General features: G+C 46.1%; 1 protein-coding gene across 1 annotated transcript in view; it reads left to right on the top strand.

Moving 5' to 3' along the window:
- Nucleotides 1–145: 145 nt before the first annotated feature.
- LOC135823935 (uncharacterized) overlaps nucleotides 146–16,172 on the top strand; it is a 76,371-nt gene continuing 60,344 nt past the window's right edge. The window contains exons 1-17 of the mRNA XM_065336814.1: nucleotides 146–712; nucleotides 3,305–3,436; nucleotides 4,663–4,727; nucleotides 5,131–5,313; nucleotides 6,228–6,354; nucleotides 6,756–6,850; nucleotides 7,139–7,236; nucleotides 8,361–8,427; nucleotides 9,221–9,320; nucleotides 9,810–9,890; nucleotides 10,513–10,587; nucleotides 11,109–11,221; nucleotides 11,462–11,555; nucleotides 12,138–12,269; nucleotides 13,297–13,527; nucleotides 14,865–15,004; nucleotides 15,349–15,601. Of these exons, the coding sequence (XP_065192886.1) occupies nucleotides 545–712; nucleotides 3,305–3,436; nucleotides 4,663–4,727; nucleotides 5,131–5,313; nucleotides 6,228–6,354; nucleotides 6,756–6,850; nucleotides 7,139–7,236; nucleotides 8,361–8,427; nucleotides 9,221–9,320; nucleotides 9,810–9,890; nucleotides 10,513–10,587; nucleotides 11,109–11,221; nucleotides 11,462–11,555; nucleotides 12,138–12,269; nucleotides 13,297–13,527; nucleotides 14,865–15,004; nucleotides 15,349–15,601 (2,154 nt within the window). The 5' untranslated portion in view covers nucleotides 146–544. The remainder of the gene's footprint in view (nucleotides 713–3,304; nucleotides 3,437–4,662; nucleotides 4,728–5,130; nucleotides 5,314–6,227; nucleotides 6,355–6,755; nucleotides 6,851–7,138; nucleotides 7,237–8,360; nucleotides 8,428–9,220; nucleotides 9,321–9,809; nucleotides 9,891–10,512; nucleotides 10,588–11,108; nucleotides 11,222–11,461; nucleotides 11,556–12,137; nucleotides 12,270–13,296; nucleotides 13,528–14,864; nucleotides 15,005–15,348; nucleotides 15,602–16,172) is intronic.

Here is a 16,172-nt window from a genome sequence, read left to right as displayed (position 1 = left end):
ACACACGTACACGTGATCCATACCTCATTACAGGTAGATATGGCAACCGTCTCCTGCTCAACCCCTTGCTTGCCAAGGAGCGCTCCACTCGAACTGGACAGGTCTGAGTAGAGCCAGCTAGCATGGCATTGGCGAGGATGAGGCAGGGTAGTTTGCCTGCCAAACTACATAATATTATGAGTTATTTTGGCCATTTCGATTTTCTTCTTCGTAGCTCTGAAGGTTGATTCTTCTGGGGAAAAGCAGCAGTGTCCGAAAGCATCTCCCCAGCGCCGTACTTCTGAGTTTTTCGAATTGATTTCAGAACAATTATTTTTTCCCCACTTGGTTCGATCTTTGAGGTCGCCACTGAAATTTTGACAACTTAGTCGTTGAACCCACATTCATTGATGTTGGAAGAAAGGGGTTGCTCAAACTCGATAGCCGGGCAATGCAGTAGTGGCAAATTCAATTCTTCAGACTGAGAAGATCGAGTTGTAATAATGCGACAGCGGCTTTGACTCACTGTCATCGCGGGTAAGCTGTTGTTCCAGTCGCTACCATTATGGACCATACGATTCAGCGATCGCTGCAGGAGCTGAATGGCGTGTCGCTGGACGTATTCAAAGGCCAAATCGCCAGCCTGTTGGCGCGACTGCTGGAGAAGAGGTCTGAAGACTTGACAAGCGTGCCAGTGGATGGATTTGTCAGCATAGCAGAAGCAGCGTTTGCTGTAAGTGTGATCCGGAATTCATGCACATAATTATTATGGTTGTAGTCATATTATACATCGGATGGCTCAACAATGACAATACGCTGCCGCGGTTTCAAAGAGCGACGATAAAGACGCGTGAGGGGCCAATGAAGAACACAAGGTTCAGGCTCTTTCCAATCAACATTTTTAAAAAACCCACAACCTAAGTTATTGACTTCTCTTCTTGTGGATACAATGTACAGGCAGAAGAAGAAATTCCCAAATACAATACTCTTTATACAACGTACAGGTGATATAACAGCAGTAGCAAGATCTTCAATGACAAACGCAGAATAAGGAGGAAAAGATATCGTTCGCGCGCACATACTAGAGAAACATAACGAATCCTTCAGCCATGCACAAATGACGCATGTGCGTGAGGACGCACACAAAGAAACCACTGAAACCGATTTGCATGCAGAAACAGAACACATTCACGCTCCGGCTGTTAGGTAGAACATCCACATACCGTTCGCCCCGTTCATTTGCCGTCTAGTATTGTCACAATGAGCAGATCACGCTGATCACACCGCTTCACGCATAGCCTTATATCGCCAGTAAGATGTGTTATGTTTCTACATAATTATATGTGCGTGAAAATCAACACTTTCCTCCTTATTCGGTGCTTGTTGTCGCTAATCTTGCTACTGCTGCTTGTATCACCTGTATGTGTTTAAACTTGTACCATCATCCTTCAATGCGACGGACCCCACGATAGGCGGTCAGCCTTTGGGTCATCCTAGTAAAGTTATTATTATTAAAGAGCATTCTTTTCTCTTCTACATTTATTTATGGCTCAACATCCGAGTTTCAAAGAGCATTCTACTGTTTATTTTCTTCTTCTGCCTGTATACGCCTGAAGAGAAGGGAACAAGAGGGCTTGAAAGCCCAGGAGCCCTCGCTATTTTTTTGTTTTACTTAGATCTTCAGGGGAGTTATTCGAACTGATAGAAACGTCTATGCAAGACGATTATCGCCGTATCGGGCACATGTTTTTGTACTGCAAAGACGTTTCTATCCGTTTGAATAACACGCATGAGGACCTAAGCATAGCGAGGGCTCCTGGGCTTTCAAGCCCTCTTGTTCCCAATATTTAAAACAAAAACAAAAAACGTTGGCTCTTAAACACACATAGACACATATCTCCAACTCCAACTCCCAGATAGGTACTCGAAGTACAATTTTCCATTTTTCAACACACATTATATAAACATGAGGTTCTAACCCGCACTATCGCCCTGTATGCATACCCTCGATGCACTTTGCATACATGCACATCCTACCAGTTACCGATTTGCTTCACGTTATAATCCTCAGTGCCGTTGAAAGCCCTATTTGAATATGGTGGCCAGCTACATGTAGCTCTCTTTGACGGCACAGTAGATCTACAGGACACGTACGGGATAGCGTGCTAGGCATGGCCCGTCACGTGATGATGGCCCTACCACACACACACACACACACACACACACACACCAGGGCCAGAGGAAGGAGTTTGGGAGTGGTCCGGCCAACCTTTGAGGGGGGTCCGGGGGACCTCCCGCGGGAGAAATATTTAAAATTTACGTGAAATAGAGCGAATTTGGGCATCTCTAAGGCTCCAGAAAATGCAGAAAATTATTGTAAAAGAACACAAACACAACTTTTTTTATCCATATCAGCCATACAGTGCCGGTCACGGAGTCCTGAGCTACATGTACATGTACTTCGAAGCACATCACACGTCGGCAGTACAGTCGAGTCATGTACCTCTGGATTTTTTCACACCGGTTTTGCACGAATCACATGAACCATCCAGCTGGGAAAGTGGTCCGGACCAGCCTGACCGGTTCCGCCGGCCCTGCACACACACACACACACACACACACGTACTTGTACTTGTTACTCACTGCCAAAACTGGTCACGTGGGTCTCCCCGGGAGAGGGGAGACACACACACACACATCGAATCAAAGCGCTGTGGACCCTGGCTAGCGCCAAACGCTACTAAAGTTACGTCTTTTGCATACGGGAATAAAGGTGCAGTACTTCGAGTCACAGTAGTATTAGAATAGTCGATTCTTTTTACTAGGGGAGCAACATGCCTTACTGCAGGGAGCCCTAAATGTAGTTTAGTTTGGTGAGCAAAAAAGGCGCCGGGGAGACTGTGCCTGACAACAGTCCCATGGTATGCTGCCACAAAGGAAACTGAGTGCAGGCCATAAGCAATGCGTATAGAAGCCGGGGGAAACCCAAGGCTTTGTATCCTGGCCGCGAGTACTACCAGTCGTTTGTGGGCCAGCTGCACGGAGGAGAACTAGTGATTGAACGAGAGGGCTCATGGTATGGGAGGATAAACAGCGGTAGACGAAAACGTATAAAATTAATTTACTCTGTGCTCGTGGGTATTTTTGGGGAAAAAACCCTGAAGCACGGTGTGATACTCAGTTTGTCAGCTGCTTGTATGTACTTAAAATACTGTATGACACAGCCCCTACATTTGTACTTAAAATACTGTATGACACATTTGTACTTAGAGTATGTGCCAGTGATGCGATGTGTTTGCTGTTCTATTCGCTTCCTTGGTTGCAGAAAGGAGAGCTTGCCTTGGCCCAGCAGAGCCTGGGGGAGTACTTCAAGGCACGTCCACCCACCAGTGAGCTGCATCTCTCCAGTCTGATGCTGCTCTGCCAAACACTCCAGCCAAAGACTGCTAACGATGTGGTGAGCTACTCGGAACCAACGAATAATCATCCTTCAAAAGGAACCCTGGCATGTTTATGTGTGCCGCTTCCACTGTCAAATTTCGCCACAGCGCCCTGTCTCTCCCAAGCACCTTGATTTCTTGCTTGGGAAAGGAAGACTATGACCATATCAGAATGATCTGGCAATGTGACTGTCATACTGCAATTCATGAACTTCTCACAAGAGTGCTGTACAAGTCAAGATTGAAGTCAAGGAACGAAACACTCAGTTCTGTAGACAGCTATATTGTAGCTGCTTAGGCCAATGAGATCCGATGAGCACGATTAATATTATCTATGTCATTTACGAGCTGGAATAGTTAACTGGCAGCTATGGGGACTAGAGTCAGGTCAATGCCACTACCGCCGAGAGTGCTCAAACTGCGAAAAGTAGAGAGCGAAGCCTGAAGCTAACCAGCACCGTGTACCAATGTGTCCACCAAGAAGGGAGATCCATGTATGTGGGTCTCCTCAGATGCTTCCTTGAAAATCGATGAACCAGCTACACCGATAAGCTTTGATACAACGTCAGTGGGTCAGGTGAAACCACCGTATCACACCCGAATTTGTGCTCTGGGAGTGTCTTGGTTGGTACAGTGAAACCTGTCTAAGGCGACCCCTCAAGGGACGAGAAAAAGTGGTCACCGTGGCCAGGTGGTCTTCTTATCCAGGTTCAGTGGGTCATGTGACCATATCCACATGTGATACATCATTTTGATCAGTGTGTCACAGCACACAGCTATGCTACTCTAGCACGACTCATGTGCCTGGGGTCCTCAGACCGGTCAAGTGTCGTGCATGCACCATGCACATCTACACTTCCTGCACTGGTTTATAGATCTACCATGCATGGTGCACCATGCAATGCATACATTTACATGTACTAGCACTGTGCAACGCGGTCGCGGGTGGGTGGTCGTCGGTCGCGTTGAGTGAGTGGTTGCCTTATCCGAGCTGCTTTGAATGTGAATCCTTCCGTGACAAGGAAATGTGGTCGCCATATCCGAGTGGTCGCCATATCCGAGTGGTCGCCATATCCGAGTGGTCGCCATATCCGAGTGGTCGCCATATCCGAGTGGTCGCCATATCCGAGGGGTCGCCATATCCGAGGGGTCGCCATATCCGAGTGGTCGCCATTTCAGGTTTTACTGTATGCTGTTGACAAATTCACTGCTGAGCTTTGCCATGACTTTGTCTTCTCTTTAGAAAATACTAGAGGAGCTGGTCGCAACAATTATATCATCCATTGAAATGGCTGCTTCTCTGGACAAGTAAGTGATCTATTGGCTAGTCGAAACCTACACTGAAGTTTGAAGCACCGCTATGATGCTTAAATCAGCTTTATCCCCCCCCCCCCCCCCCGATGTGACGAACGCATAGCAATGTTCCATCGGCACATTATGCCTTGCAAATTGGTTCATTTCTGCTGAATGTCCACTGCTATCATTTGTTAGTCAGTTACTACGGCTAGTTGTATTCTTATTTAGTTCAGAAGATCCAATGGTGTAGGAGCGCTATTGTAAAGGGGACGATTAAAGGCTATGTATTGGCTGGTGGCAGTATTTTAATGGTAACTTTTGCAGTTCTTGTTGGAAATCGGAATGGTCCTTGTGCTAGCCATTGGTCCTAATTCATTTTCTCGAATTTTCTCGATTTGTATTCTGCTTATCACAGGCAGCATCCGAAGATTGCTACTGCGACCAACCTCTTTTGCACAGCTACGTACCCGTTTCAAGTGAGCAGTCACCAGGAAACGCTTGTGGAAGGTGCGACTAAGATCTTGGGCATGCTGGAGATGGGAGAGTGGAGACGCAAGGAGTTGCTGCCACTGTACAGGGCCTACATCGCTATAGGCTTGTAAGTTTGTTCGACTTTCAAAGGCAGGTTTATAGTGTTAGAATGCTGATAGGCAGCGAGTTCCTCTTTTGTTGCCTAGTTGGTGCATCATAGTAGAGAGGAGACGGTTCAGATTCAAATTATACAACCGCCCTTTTTGGTGCAAATCTCTGAAAGGTTTTGTACAATCAATTGCGTGGCTCATGATGAAGAAATCGCTTGGAAGAGAGAGGGAGAGAGAGAGCTGAGAGAGAGGGGGGGGGGGAGAGACGGACAGACACACAGACACACATACACGCAGATAGACAGGCAGACTGACAGGCAGACAGACAGATAGACAGACTCGGACAGACAGACACACACACACATAAACACAAACAGACACACAGACATAGAGATAGACCGATTGCTATGAGTAGTAGTAAATGACTGCATTGGAACCTACACCTATTTAAATTTATTGAGAAGCTGTTTCAGCTTGTTCGTAAAGTAATCGTGTTAACACCAAAGACGCATGCTTTGTTCCCAGCTCAACTGTCACTGTTTTTCGAAGTCCATTGTTCCTGCTTTCGGCTGTTGTTGTGCTTCCAGTGGCTTTAGCTCTTTTTCTTGGTCCACCCCTCCACTGCCATCACCCGCGTGCGATCCCTTTTGCTCTTTTCCCTCCTGATAATACTTTCTCACTGCCTACGTCGGCATACCTCCGATATGAATACACTGATGGATGGCAACTTTGCTTACCAGGCCCCTCTTGCGTCTCATTCAATCTCTCACAGTCATACCGCTCTTGCAGCCTCTGCAGCTAGGCGGCCTACCCAGCTTTTATATATGCACTTGGGCACAGCTCTAAGCTGTGACTCAGTCAAGACCTGGCGAGGAAACTAACATACCCTCCTACTGGTGTTTGTTCACTTCTTATTGTGTGTTTCTTGTAGCATACTGCTATCTGCTCACTGTACGGGAAGTCGAAAGAATGCCTCGGCCAGCTTGGCCAAGAAGCTGTTTCAAGCGGCCAAGTCAGCCAAGCAGTCGGACGACATGGCCCGGCTGGTGTTTATTGCGGTATGTACAAGCATGGCTGAATCATGCCGGCGGCCAGTACATCGTGTGATGCCTGATTTCCTGTGGTGCTTGCCTTGTGATTAGCCATTGTGCTGCTCATTGACCTCATAAATCAACTCTATTGCACCACTGGAGACTCACTGCCAACACTGGGGTGCGTGTTTAGTTGCTTCTGTTCACCAGCTATCTATAGTCCAAACATGCTGGAGTCGCACCAAAATCAGTACTTTCCATGAAGGTGATGTGCACGTAATGTCACGGGTCGGTGAACAGTTCAGTGACTGTTCACATTGAGTGAAAACTGTGTAAGCCTTTACTAACCTGTCTCAATGCTTAGATATACGTCTCTGTGTTTTAGAATTATTCCCGCTTTTGGACATTTTTCTGTGGGCGACATGCAGGTTCAGCACAGCATAGTGAGCACAAACTCTGTGATCAAGTTATGCGGCAAGTCCATGTACTTACATCTCCACGCTGAGCTTGCAAAGACCATCAGGTGAGTCACGGGTAGTCGCCCACTATCCTGCTCATGATCTAGTCTACCCAGGTATCCACTGGGTCCGTAATCGCTGACTCCTTGCAAAGCTAGTGCGCCTATCATTCTTTGGTTAGAAGAATCAGGTGTGCTTCACCTTTCGCATCTGCTTTTGAAAGCACAGTACACACAGTGAAAATTTACCAAGTATCATGTCTCATGCCATCTCCAGATTCTCTTTACCTCCAGATGGTTAAGCCCGTGCCTGTGGTTCAAAGCATGCGTGTATTTGAACTTTGCTGTCTGCAGGTACGACACAGAGCACCATGAGCCTTCTGAGTCATTGGCGATGGCCTTGAAGGTGTTGAGCAGTTCTGCTCCGCACATGGTAGAGACGGATCTCTTCAGTGAGTTGTAGCGAGACCTATAAGCTAGTGTCGCCATATGCAGTGAAACCTCATTAAGATAAGACCCGCTTTCGCTTTAGAGGAACTTGTATTCATAACTATATTGGATAAATCACCGTGTGCACCCACTGGGTGTATTAAAATATGCAGAAGAAAAGCTCCTGCTAATGCGAACAAATACCATTCGTCCCTTGGTGTTCACCCTTCGTTTGCCCGTAGCACACAAAAGAGGGATGGTGAAAACATGTGCCTGCCTATGCTTACAATACTATCTTCCGAGCATAGTTTGCTGCCCGGAATACTGCTCGCCTGAATCTGGAAGGCTGGTTGCTCTCAATGTGGGAGTGAATACTTCTTCTTATTGGATTGACTTGATCTTCACGTCTTCTAAGCTACCAGCTATATCTACGCGTGATGAGGCAATAAACTTCAAGAACAGCATTCTTACAAATAAGAAAATGCACATGATTAGTAAGGCTTACCTTCCTCCATCATGGGTGACTGTCCACAGACTGCATAGTGACCATTCGTGCGGGGAGTCATAAAGAGTATAGTTATAGAGTCTGATATTTTGAGCATACATGTACCTGCACCTTTGGTGATGATACAGTCGTCCCTCTCTAATCCGGCACCTTTTGCAACGGCATTTTCTGCTGGATAAACAAGGGTGCTGGATTATCGAATCCTGCCCTCCAACCCGGCCCACCTATTAACATACATGTTTGTGTCGTACGTCAAAACGTAGGGATTTTCTGTGTCAATCCAAGTACTTTGTGGAATGCATGTCTATAACATACACTTGGGAATATCCTATGCACTGGTATAGGTCTAAGGATATTCCCAAGTGTATGTTACATCTGTTGTGTATGTTACAATGCTCCCTGACGGTATGCGATATACAACTGCTGGATTAGAAAATCGAATTATGTACAGTTTGAGTGATTTGTTGCAGAAAATCCCTGCTGGAGGCGGAATTCAAGTGCCGGATTAAAGCGTAGAAAATGAACTGAAAAAATCCGTTTTGCCAGAAAGTGTGCTGGTTTGCAAGGGTACTGGATAAACAAGTGCCGGATTAGAGAGGGACGACTGTACTTTGATTCGTAATACTGTGATTGCTTGTGTAGGTGAGGCAAGACGCCACTTGCGCATGGAATCCTCTGAACGGTTTGAAGCCCTTTCTGACGAACAGCGGTAGGTGATACGGGATCCAGCGGTAAACAGGATCGTAGGAAACAGTTGTGATTGGTCCGGCAATACCGTAGCCTTTAACACTTTTTGTATGATGGGGGGGGGGGGGTACACAATTTGGTAGCCAAGACGTTGGTCTGGCGATAACCTTACCAAGCGTCTTGGTTCTGGCATGCCCATACAATACTTGATGACTTCAGTGCGTTTGTGATGAGTGGCAGTCAGTGGATAATTTGTATAGCGTTCTTCCTGAAGGATGGAAGACGTGCCAGAAGGACCCAAAAAGCACTTGTTTAACAGAACAAACCCATACACACTAACTGCACACTGTACGTGTACATGGTGACTACACTGTTATGTATGCTATGGGTACGTGATGACTGCAGGGTTATGCATTTGTAAGCCTGCTGTGGGTGCAATTCTCCAGTGGTTACATTGCACTGTTGTCCAGCGTAACCTATCACGTCGTGCAGTGTGTAAGTCTGCTGTCACTCCTCTGGCGAGGGAAAATGGAGGCAGCTACACATGCTCTTGATGCATCACGGTATATGAATCTGGATTCACTGAGCCACGTCAACTATCTGGACATGTTGAATGATCTACAGTTCAATATCACTCATCTCCCCCACCTCCCAAAACACGGCCACAAACGGAGATGTTGAAATGGCTTAGACTCGATCAATGCTGGGCAGGGAACTCCGGGGTTCTTTGAAGGGAAATTTCCCTTGATTTATTCTGTTGAATGCGCTCGTTCTGATACGTTGGGTGATGGTGTTTTGTCTGCATCTCTTCATAGGCACCGGCTTGCGGTTCGATTCTCGGAGACTGCAGTCGCTCAGGGATTGCACGAGCAAGCGTTACGCTGTGTTGACAGTCTTGGAGACAGGAATGATATGGTACGTTGGCTTGTACGAGTATAGAGCGTTTTTCACGTTTGCCAAATGCTACTTCAGGGTACAAAAGGTGAGTACTGGTGAACAGGTATGGATCACAAGCACTGCATACAAGTACACAAGGGTTAATCGCTGGTGAACACTCCAGGAACAAAAATTAATATAGTAGCATGGAAAAACTCTATTGGCATGTCACCAGTTCTGAAGTTTGCCTTTTGTATTCGCTTCATCCGAAAAGTATTGTATGCCTCCCTAGTATCACTTTATCCCTTACACTGAAAAGTACTGCATGGGATGAGTGGTGGGAGTGGTTTTCCTATGCCCTTGCTTATCATGACCCACTGGTGCTACGGAAAATTTGAGCCTATTGATTCTACAAGTACTTATACATGAATATTGTTAACAGGCTGACCGTCCGAGTTTAACTATTGACTCTACTTTGTGTTCGTTTCTGTTTGTGCATGTGTGTTTTTGTGTGGCATGTCCATCCAGACCCCAGATGTCTATGCCAAGGCTGAAGTACTGCGTATCAAATCTTCCCAGGCCAAGTGCTTTCAAGATGGTGACGTTCAGGTTAGCTGCACTCAATCATTGAATACGTACAGTACAAATTGAATTTTCCAATCTTATACATAGCAGCAGATTGAATGTACAACTAGTTTCAGTAGCCCAAGTCACATGGCGAATCCTTCTGAAGTTTGGCTTGAAGAGCAGGTCGATTATGGGGTAACTCTCACTTCCCCTTGAATGAGTAGCTATTGCATTGTATACCCGCTGTACACGTTTGATATTATTCTCATAATCACAATGCACCTTACTAGTATTCTTGCTGATACTCATACATGTACATGAGGGGCGATGGCAGGGAACACAAAGTACAGTAAAACCTGTCAAGGCGACCACTCGGATAAGGTGACCACCTGTCCCAGAAGACCATTGCAACCAGGACCACGGGATGCTATTTCCAGTCAAATGACCCAGGATAAGGAGACCACCTGGTAACGGAGACCACATTTTGAAGGTCCCTTGAGTAGTCGTCTTAGACAGGTTCCACTGTATCGTAGGTTAAAAAGTGCACGCACCACGGAGTATCCCTATTTCAAGTCTTTTTAACAGCCTTTGACAACTGGGAACACCTGTACTGTGGGGTTTTCCCTATCGTTTGTTTGACTGGTGCCTTCTTTTCTGACTTCAGGGACACGTCAATCTAGTCAAGTCAGCAGCCAACCTGATAGCCACTGGACAGGTGAAATCTGTGGAGTTCCTAGAGGTGAGGCGCTCGCGGATCTACTGGCTGCTCTCTGCACTAAGTGCAGTGTGTTGCCAGCCAGCAATGCACAAAATAATACGTTACTGTAGGGGCCATCTGGCATTATCAACAAGTTTTAGGGAACGAAAAAGTGTTGTTATGACCCGCCCACACCCTTCCACCTCTCTGAAAGAAAAAAATATTGTATTGACAGCTAGAATGGTTTGGTGTTTCACCTATCAACTTTTTCAAAATGAAACTCTCCTCGACCCACCCACCCGTAAACGAACCTTCTTTTTTTTCGTTTTGTGTGAAACATCAATTAGAGTGGTTTCGCTCTACATAATTACGTATGGAAATCTGCATGTCATACGCACCGGGGAGTGAGGGAAACTTTCATAAGTAAATCTCTCTGTAGGACGTTATGAAATATTTTTCGCATTTTCCGGATTTGTAATGCATGCACATGTGCTGTCATGATAATTTTCAGACATTGTTAACTGAGCCCTGCAACATATCCTGGTCTGTCATGCATGCTGCAGGTGGTTTCTCAGCTCTTGTGGACGAGTGCAGTGATAGCTGTCAAGGCTGGCGAACGCACACGACTGCGGCTTCAACTGGCAGTGACTGCCAATGCCCTGGACAAGGCAAATAGGTACATGACAAAATGTTGCTGTGCTGTGCGGTGATGTAGGGTTTTCTGATGTGCAAAAAAAGCATGTTTCACGCGTAGATGTTACGTGCACAGCATAGTTTTCTCTACACAGTAGAGTAAGTCCTCAGTTTATACAGTGCTTAGTACTGCAACAGTTTTCTCTAATGGGCAGGTTTTCCAATGGCATGCCTCTGCAAAGTAATGATGATGACGATAATAATTGGTTTCCTTTGTCTGCAGCAACAAGGTTGTGTTGCGGTGCAACCTTCACCAAGAAGCAGCGCTCGGTGCTGAAGACTTTGACTTGGAGAGTGCTGCTTTGCATTGGCAGAAGGTAGGGTTGTATAATTGACCTTTAGTCTTGTGCCACACCATTATTGGTCATCTAGAAAATTAGTAGAAATCGTTCAGTTGGCACAAGATAGCCAATTGTGATGGAATGTACAAAAATTGCAATGTAGAGACTGTTTTGTTGGGAGTTTGAGAAGTGAGGAGTTATACATGTGTAAGTGGCAGTGTTGGAGTTTGTAGGCAGAAAAATAACCAATTGCCTAAGCTACTACTTTGAAGTACTGGGTAATTGTGGGTTGTTGGATGATGCATGTGTGGAAGTTGCCCAAATATACACCCCGCACCTCATTGCACAAGTAGGCTGCCTTGCCTCACACCGTACACTATTATTCCCTCCATGGATGTTTTTTTCGTATTCGAGACAGGATTCACATACCTATATGGCAAGTCTATGCCGAGTAAAATGCTTACCTGATTGTACTGCAGTATCACCCAACCTACTCAAGGAAACTGAATGAAGCAAGTCAGTTCAAGAGCAATTGAATACAGGAGCATGATACCTCTTTTGGTTGCTTCTTTGTCTCCCATTTGGGTATTGACTATCATTGGCACGTGTGTTGACTAGGCATCCCAGCTGGACCTGACGGGCTACAATAAGCCGAGAATCGACTACAATGCCAGGCGGATCAAACTGCTGCAAGAGCGGTACAAGGAGCACCCGGATCCCATGGACAGGATAAGAATCAACATTGAAAAAGTATGCATGTGTGGGATGCCAGACTGTCAACAAATATGGCCTTGGTGGTAGTTACTTTTGCACGCATGGTCATGTGTACTGGTTTCCTGCATTCATGTCTGGAGTAGTCTGACTGTCATTTTCATTGTCGTGCTGTGTTACGGTCACGCGAGTCGGCATCTTAGTGCACGACAAAGCTGTCTGCTTACGCGCGCTCTCTTTGTACACATTCATGCCGGGCGATAGAACGGCCCTCATTTGCATGCTTCGACGGGTCCGGGTCTCTGGTTTCACATGTGCCCTGCTCGGCCTGCTGTGTCTTTATGTTGCCCTGCTGTTTTATACACCATGGTGGTTTTCCTTTCGTGCTAGTCTTCTGAGTCTTTTTTCGTTAGTTAGTTGGAAACACAATAACAAGGAAGTTTGCAATGCGAGTTGAGCCTGAAGTGAGCCTGAGGAATACAGTCTAGAAATAGTAGAATCCAGTAGTGCGAGCCAGACAGAGAGGTGGCCATTACTATAATATAGTAACAACCACCAAGGCCATATTTGTTGTAATAATGGCAACATATTATGTTGCCATTATATCACCACATGGATGGTGAAGTGATTCTAACTGTAGACAAGAGGAAAGGCAAAATACTGCTTGTCATAACTTATCTGAATTATTTGCTCTTCTTCGTATCTCACAACGGTTCCAAAGTACAATGTGGAGGGTGGTAAGGCACACAGCAGCTTGTGTCCTTTAGTTAGATATGGATTGACATTTTCTGCATGCAGACTGCAGCCCCAATGTTTGGGCAAATACACAATCAGATGCGTAGGTGAACCAGGAATAGATTGCAGCATCTGCGTTCAATACGAAGTCCCAGTGCAATGTGCTTGGGAGAGGCAGGGTATGAGTGCCGGCTGGACACCAGTGTTGTATGTTAGTGTTGATAGGTGATCAATATGATTGGGAGTGCAATTTGATTGTGAGTGCAATGTGATTGGGAGAGACAAGGCATGAGTTCTGCTTGTCACACACGGTGTATGTGACTGTTGGCAGGTGATAAACCCGAAGAAGGCCAACATGGAGCCAGACGAAACGGTGGAGGAATGCCTTAACACAGCCGTTTCCTTGCTATCCGGCGACGAGAAGGTCATTGTGCAGTGGCTGGAGCTGGCCGCAGGGCGCGCTAGTCCAACGAAATCAGACATTGCGGGCTCCTCAACTGGCTTGAAAGCCCTGCGATCTGTATCGACTGCAATGATAGGAGGAAAGGCTCGGCTAAGTCAGGTAATGCACAACTATCACCATCCTACATTGTAGTCTTCAGTGAGAATTATAAGATGTCTAATGTTCTGCTACAGTGTCCATTTTCCTTTTATTAAACCATGGATTTGATCGTTCTTTTGTCATATTGCTGCACCTGCCTCCTGGTATTCTCTTTGCTCTATGTTTTTTTATGGAGCCGTTATACTTCGAAGTAGTCATTCTACTACAGTAGGTATCGGGTATAGCGTGGGTGTTTGAAAATCGACATTTGATTCTTATTGCCGATATTTCTTACACACGATAAATCACGTGTGACATATCATATGCACGTGTGACATATCATATGCGCGCACGTTTGGCATGTGGACACGTACACATGATACACACGGATCAATCAGACTCGCGGTGGTGCTAGGCGACTGCGGAGCAGCAGATACGAGAGAAGTCGGAAGAAGGAGTCCGACTGGACGGAAAAAGTGATTCTCCAATGCTCCCTTGGACATAACTCTCTTTTTGTGTTGAATATTATTTTATTGAGTATGCTCAGAGCACAGATGTTATTACTACAGGCGATACACTTTGCACTAATCTGGCATATTTTGCTACACAAAATCCATTCTTAGGGCCGATATATTCTACTATGCGATAATACTGCTTGTAAGAATAAATATACACATAAAATATGTGTTATGATTGTGAAAAAATGAGTGTTCATTCTTGTAAGCAGTATATTCTTGTATACGACCACACTATAACCGATACGCACTGTATTTCCGATTTAACTAGTTTACTGTTCTGCTAAAGTTAAACTCCCCTAATCCGGACTCTCCAGATCCGAGCGCTCCTGTCTGACGGGTACCTTTCTCACCCTCTAGAGTCACAAAACAGACTCTTTGAAAAATGAATACCAGACCCAATAACCGTTGATTGTTATAACAGGTATCGGCTAGCAAGCAATTACTTCAAGTAGTACGTATTTTCTGGTTTGGGGGCAATCCCCAGTCACTGCCAGTGCACGGCCTGCCCGGACATGGGGAGTTCTACTGTATTTCCGTTACCGTGCCTTTCAATAATCAGTGATAGAGTAATTGACATGGATAGTACGGAGGAAACTTCTAAAAACAATCTAATGTGCAGTTCTGGCGAGAGAAATTTGCCCTCAGAGCGCTGCCGGTTCGAGTGCACAGAACAGTGTGTGTGCTGTGCTACGGCTGCGTGTCGCCCAGCAATGTGTTATTCATGCTGCTGAATTTCTCTGCAAGTCAGGTCTTGTAGGCTACATGTTATTGTACCCTGAATGCATGGTCAGCCAATTCTGCACTGCTCTGTTTGGCCCTTCCTGACTGGCTTGTGTCCAGGTGCACTGTGACGCAGTGAAGCAACACCTACACCTGTGCACTGTACATGCTAACCGCCATCAGCGGTGCCTGGAGGCAACTGAAAAAGCTGTGCTGACGGCCAAGGATGCCGACATCAGGCTCGAGGATATCATCGAAAGGTCAGACCATCCGTATCAACATACCCATGTGCTTACATAAACCTTTATCCACACACACTCATTTACCATTGAAACTGTACTTGTATATCAAGGAGTGAGAGGGACATCTCCTCTGATTTTCCTGATGCATACATGTACCAACACAGATCTGACTTGCGATTTTGTCTTAGTGTTCAACAATTCAAGCCCTCTTCAGCAGTATGCACATCCATAATGTTCTTCACTTTTACTTGCACACAATAACCAACAGTTTGCCCGTTGTGGGCTACTCACAGTTATGAAGCAACCAGAGCTGTACCCGGGAAACGAAATCTGTCCTGGCTCTTGTCCTTTTTCGGTTGCAGAGCAAGACTGTGGCTCCATTTGCTAACTGCTGCTTCCGGCAGTGGAAACGCTGTGTTGTCTCGCGTCGTCGGGCGCTTCGCGGATCGCTGTGCGGATTCGGACTTTTTGGCAGCCGCTGGAATAACGGATCGTTCCACAACAGCCTCTGGTTCCCACTCAGGTGCTTCAAGAATTGCAAAGGACATGCAAGTTCCGTCATGTTTCAAACACATGCTGCAGGAGGTCACTTACAAGCTCCTGGATCACGCAGAGGTATGTTATAGTCACTGGTTTGAGGGAAAGACGCAAACGGGAAAGGTCTGAAGAAAAAATTGACTGTCACCACCAGGACTCGAACCAGGTACCCTCGCTTGAGGCCAGCGATACTCTAACCACTGAGCTATGGTGTAGTCGCATCCCAGCAGAAACAGTTCAACATCCTCTACAGACTTCGTAACTCGCGTCTGCTATAGTACGGTCGATTAGGTACTTCTTGTTGAGCATTCACAGTAGGCTGCCTTAGCACTGCTGCATTATGCATCACCCGCTACTTTTCGTAGTTTGAGTACCCTGGTACTACAGCGATGAGCTATCTTAGTGTCTGTGGTGCATTCCTTGTCCCATGGCCGATAGTTTAGCTGACTTAATTTAAGTTTGTAGCTGTACTGATGAGGCCTAGGTGGCCGAAAAACAACAGCTAGCTGTCTAGTGTCTACAAAAAAATTCACGGTTCGCATCAGACACGGCTAGAGGCTGAGTTTTCCGCATCCGTAGGAACACCACCACCCCTCAAAGATCAAGGCGCAGATTCAGCTCCTAAAGTGGTGGGAGGTGAGTAGATCAG

The sequence above is a fragment of the Sycon ciliatum genome, chromosome 8 (genome assembly GCF_964019385.1).
Source record: "Sycon ciliatum chromosome 8, ocSycCili1.1, whole genome shotgun sequence".
In the NCBI taxonomy this organism is placed as follows: Eukaryota; Metazoa; Porifera; class Calcarea; order Leucosolenida; family Sycettidae; genus Sycon; species Sycon ciliatum.
Note: the sequence above shows the minus strand (reverse complement) of the source record. Positions and strands in the feature narration are given on the sequence as shown.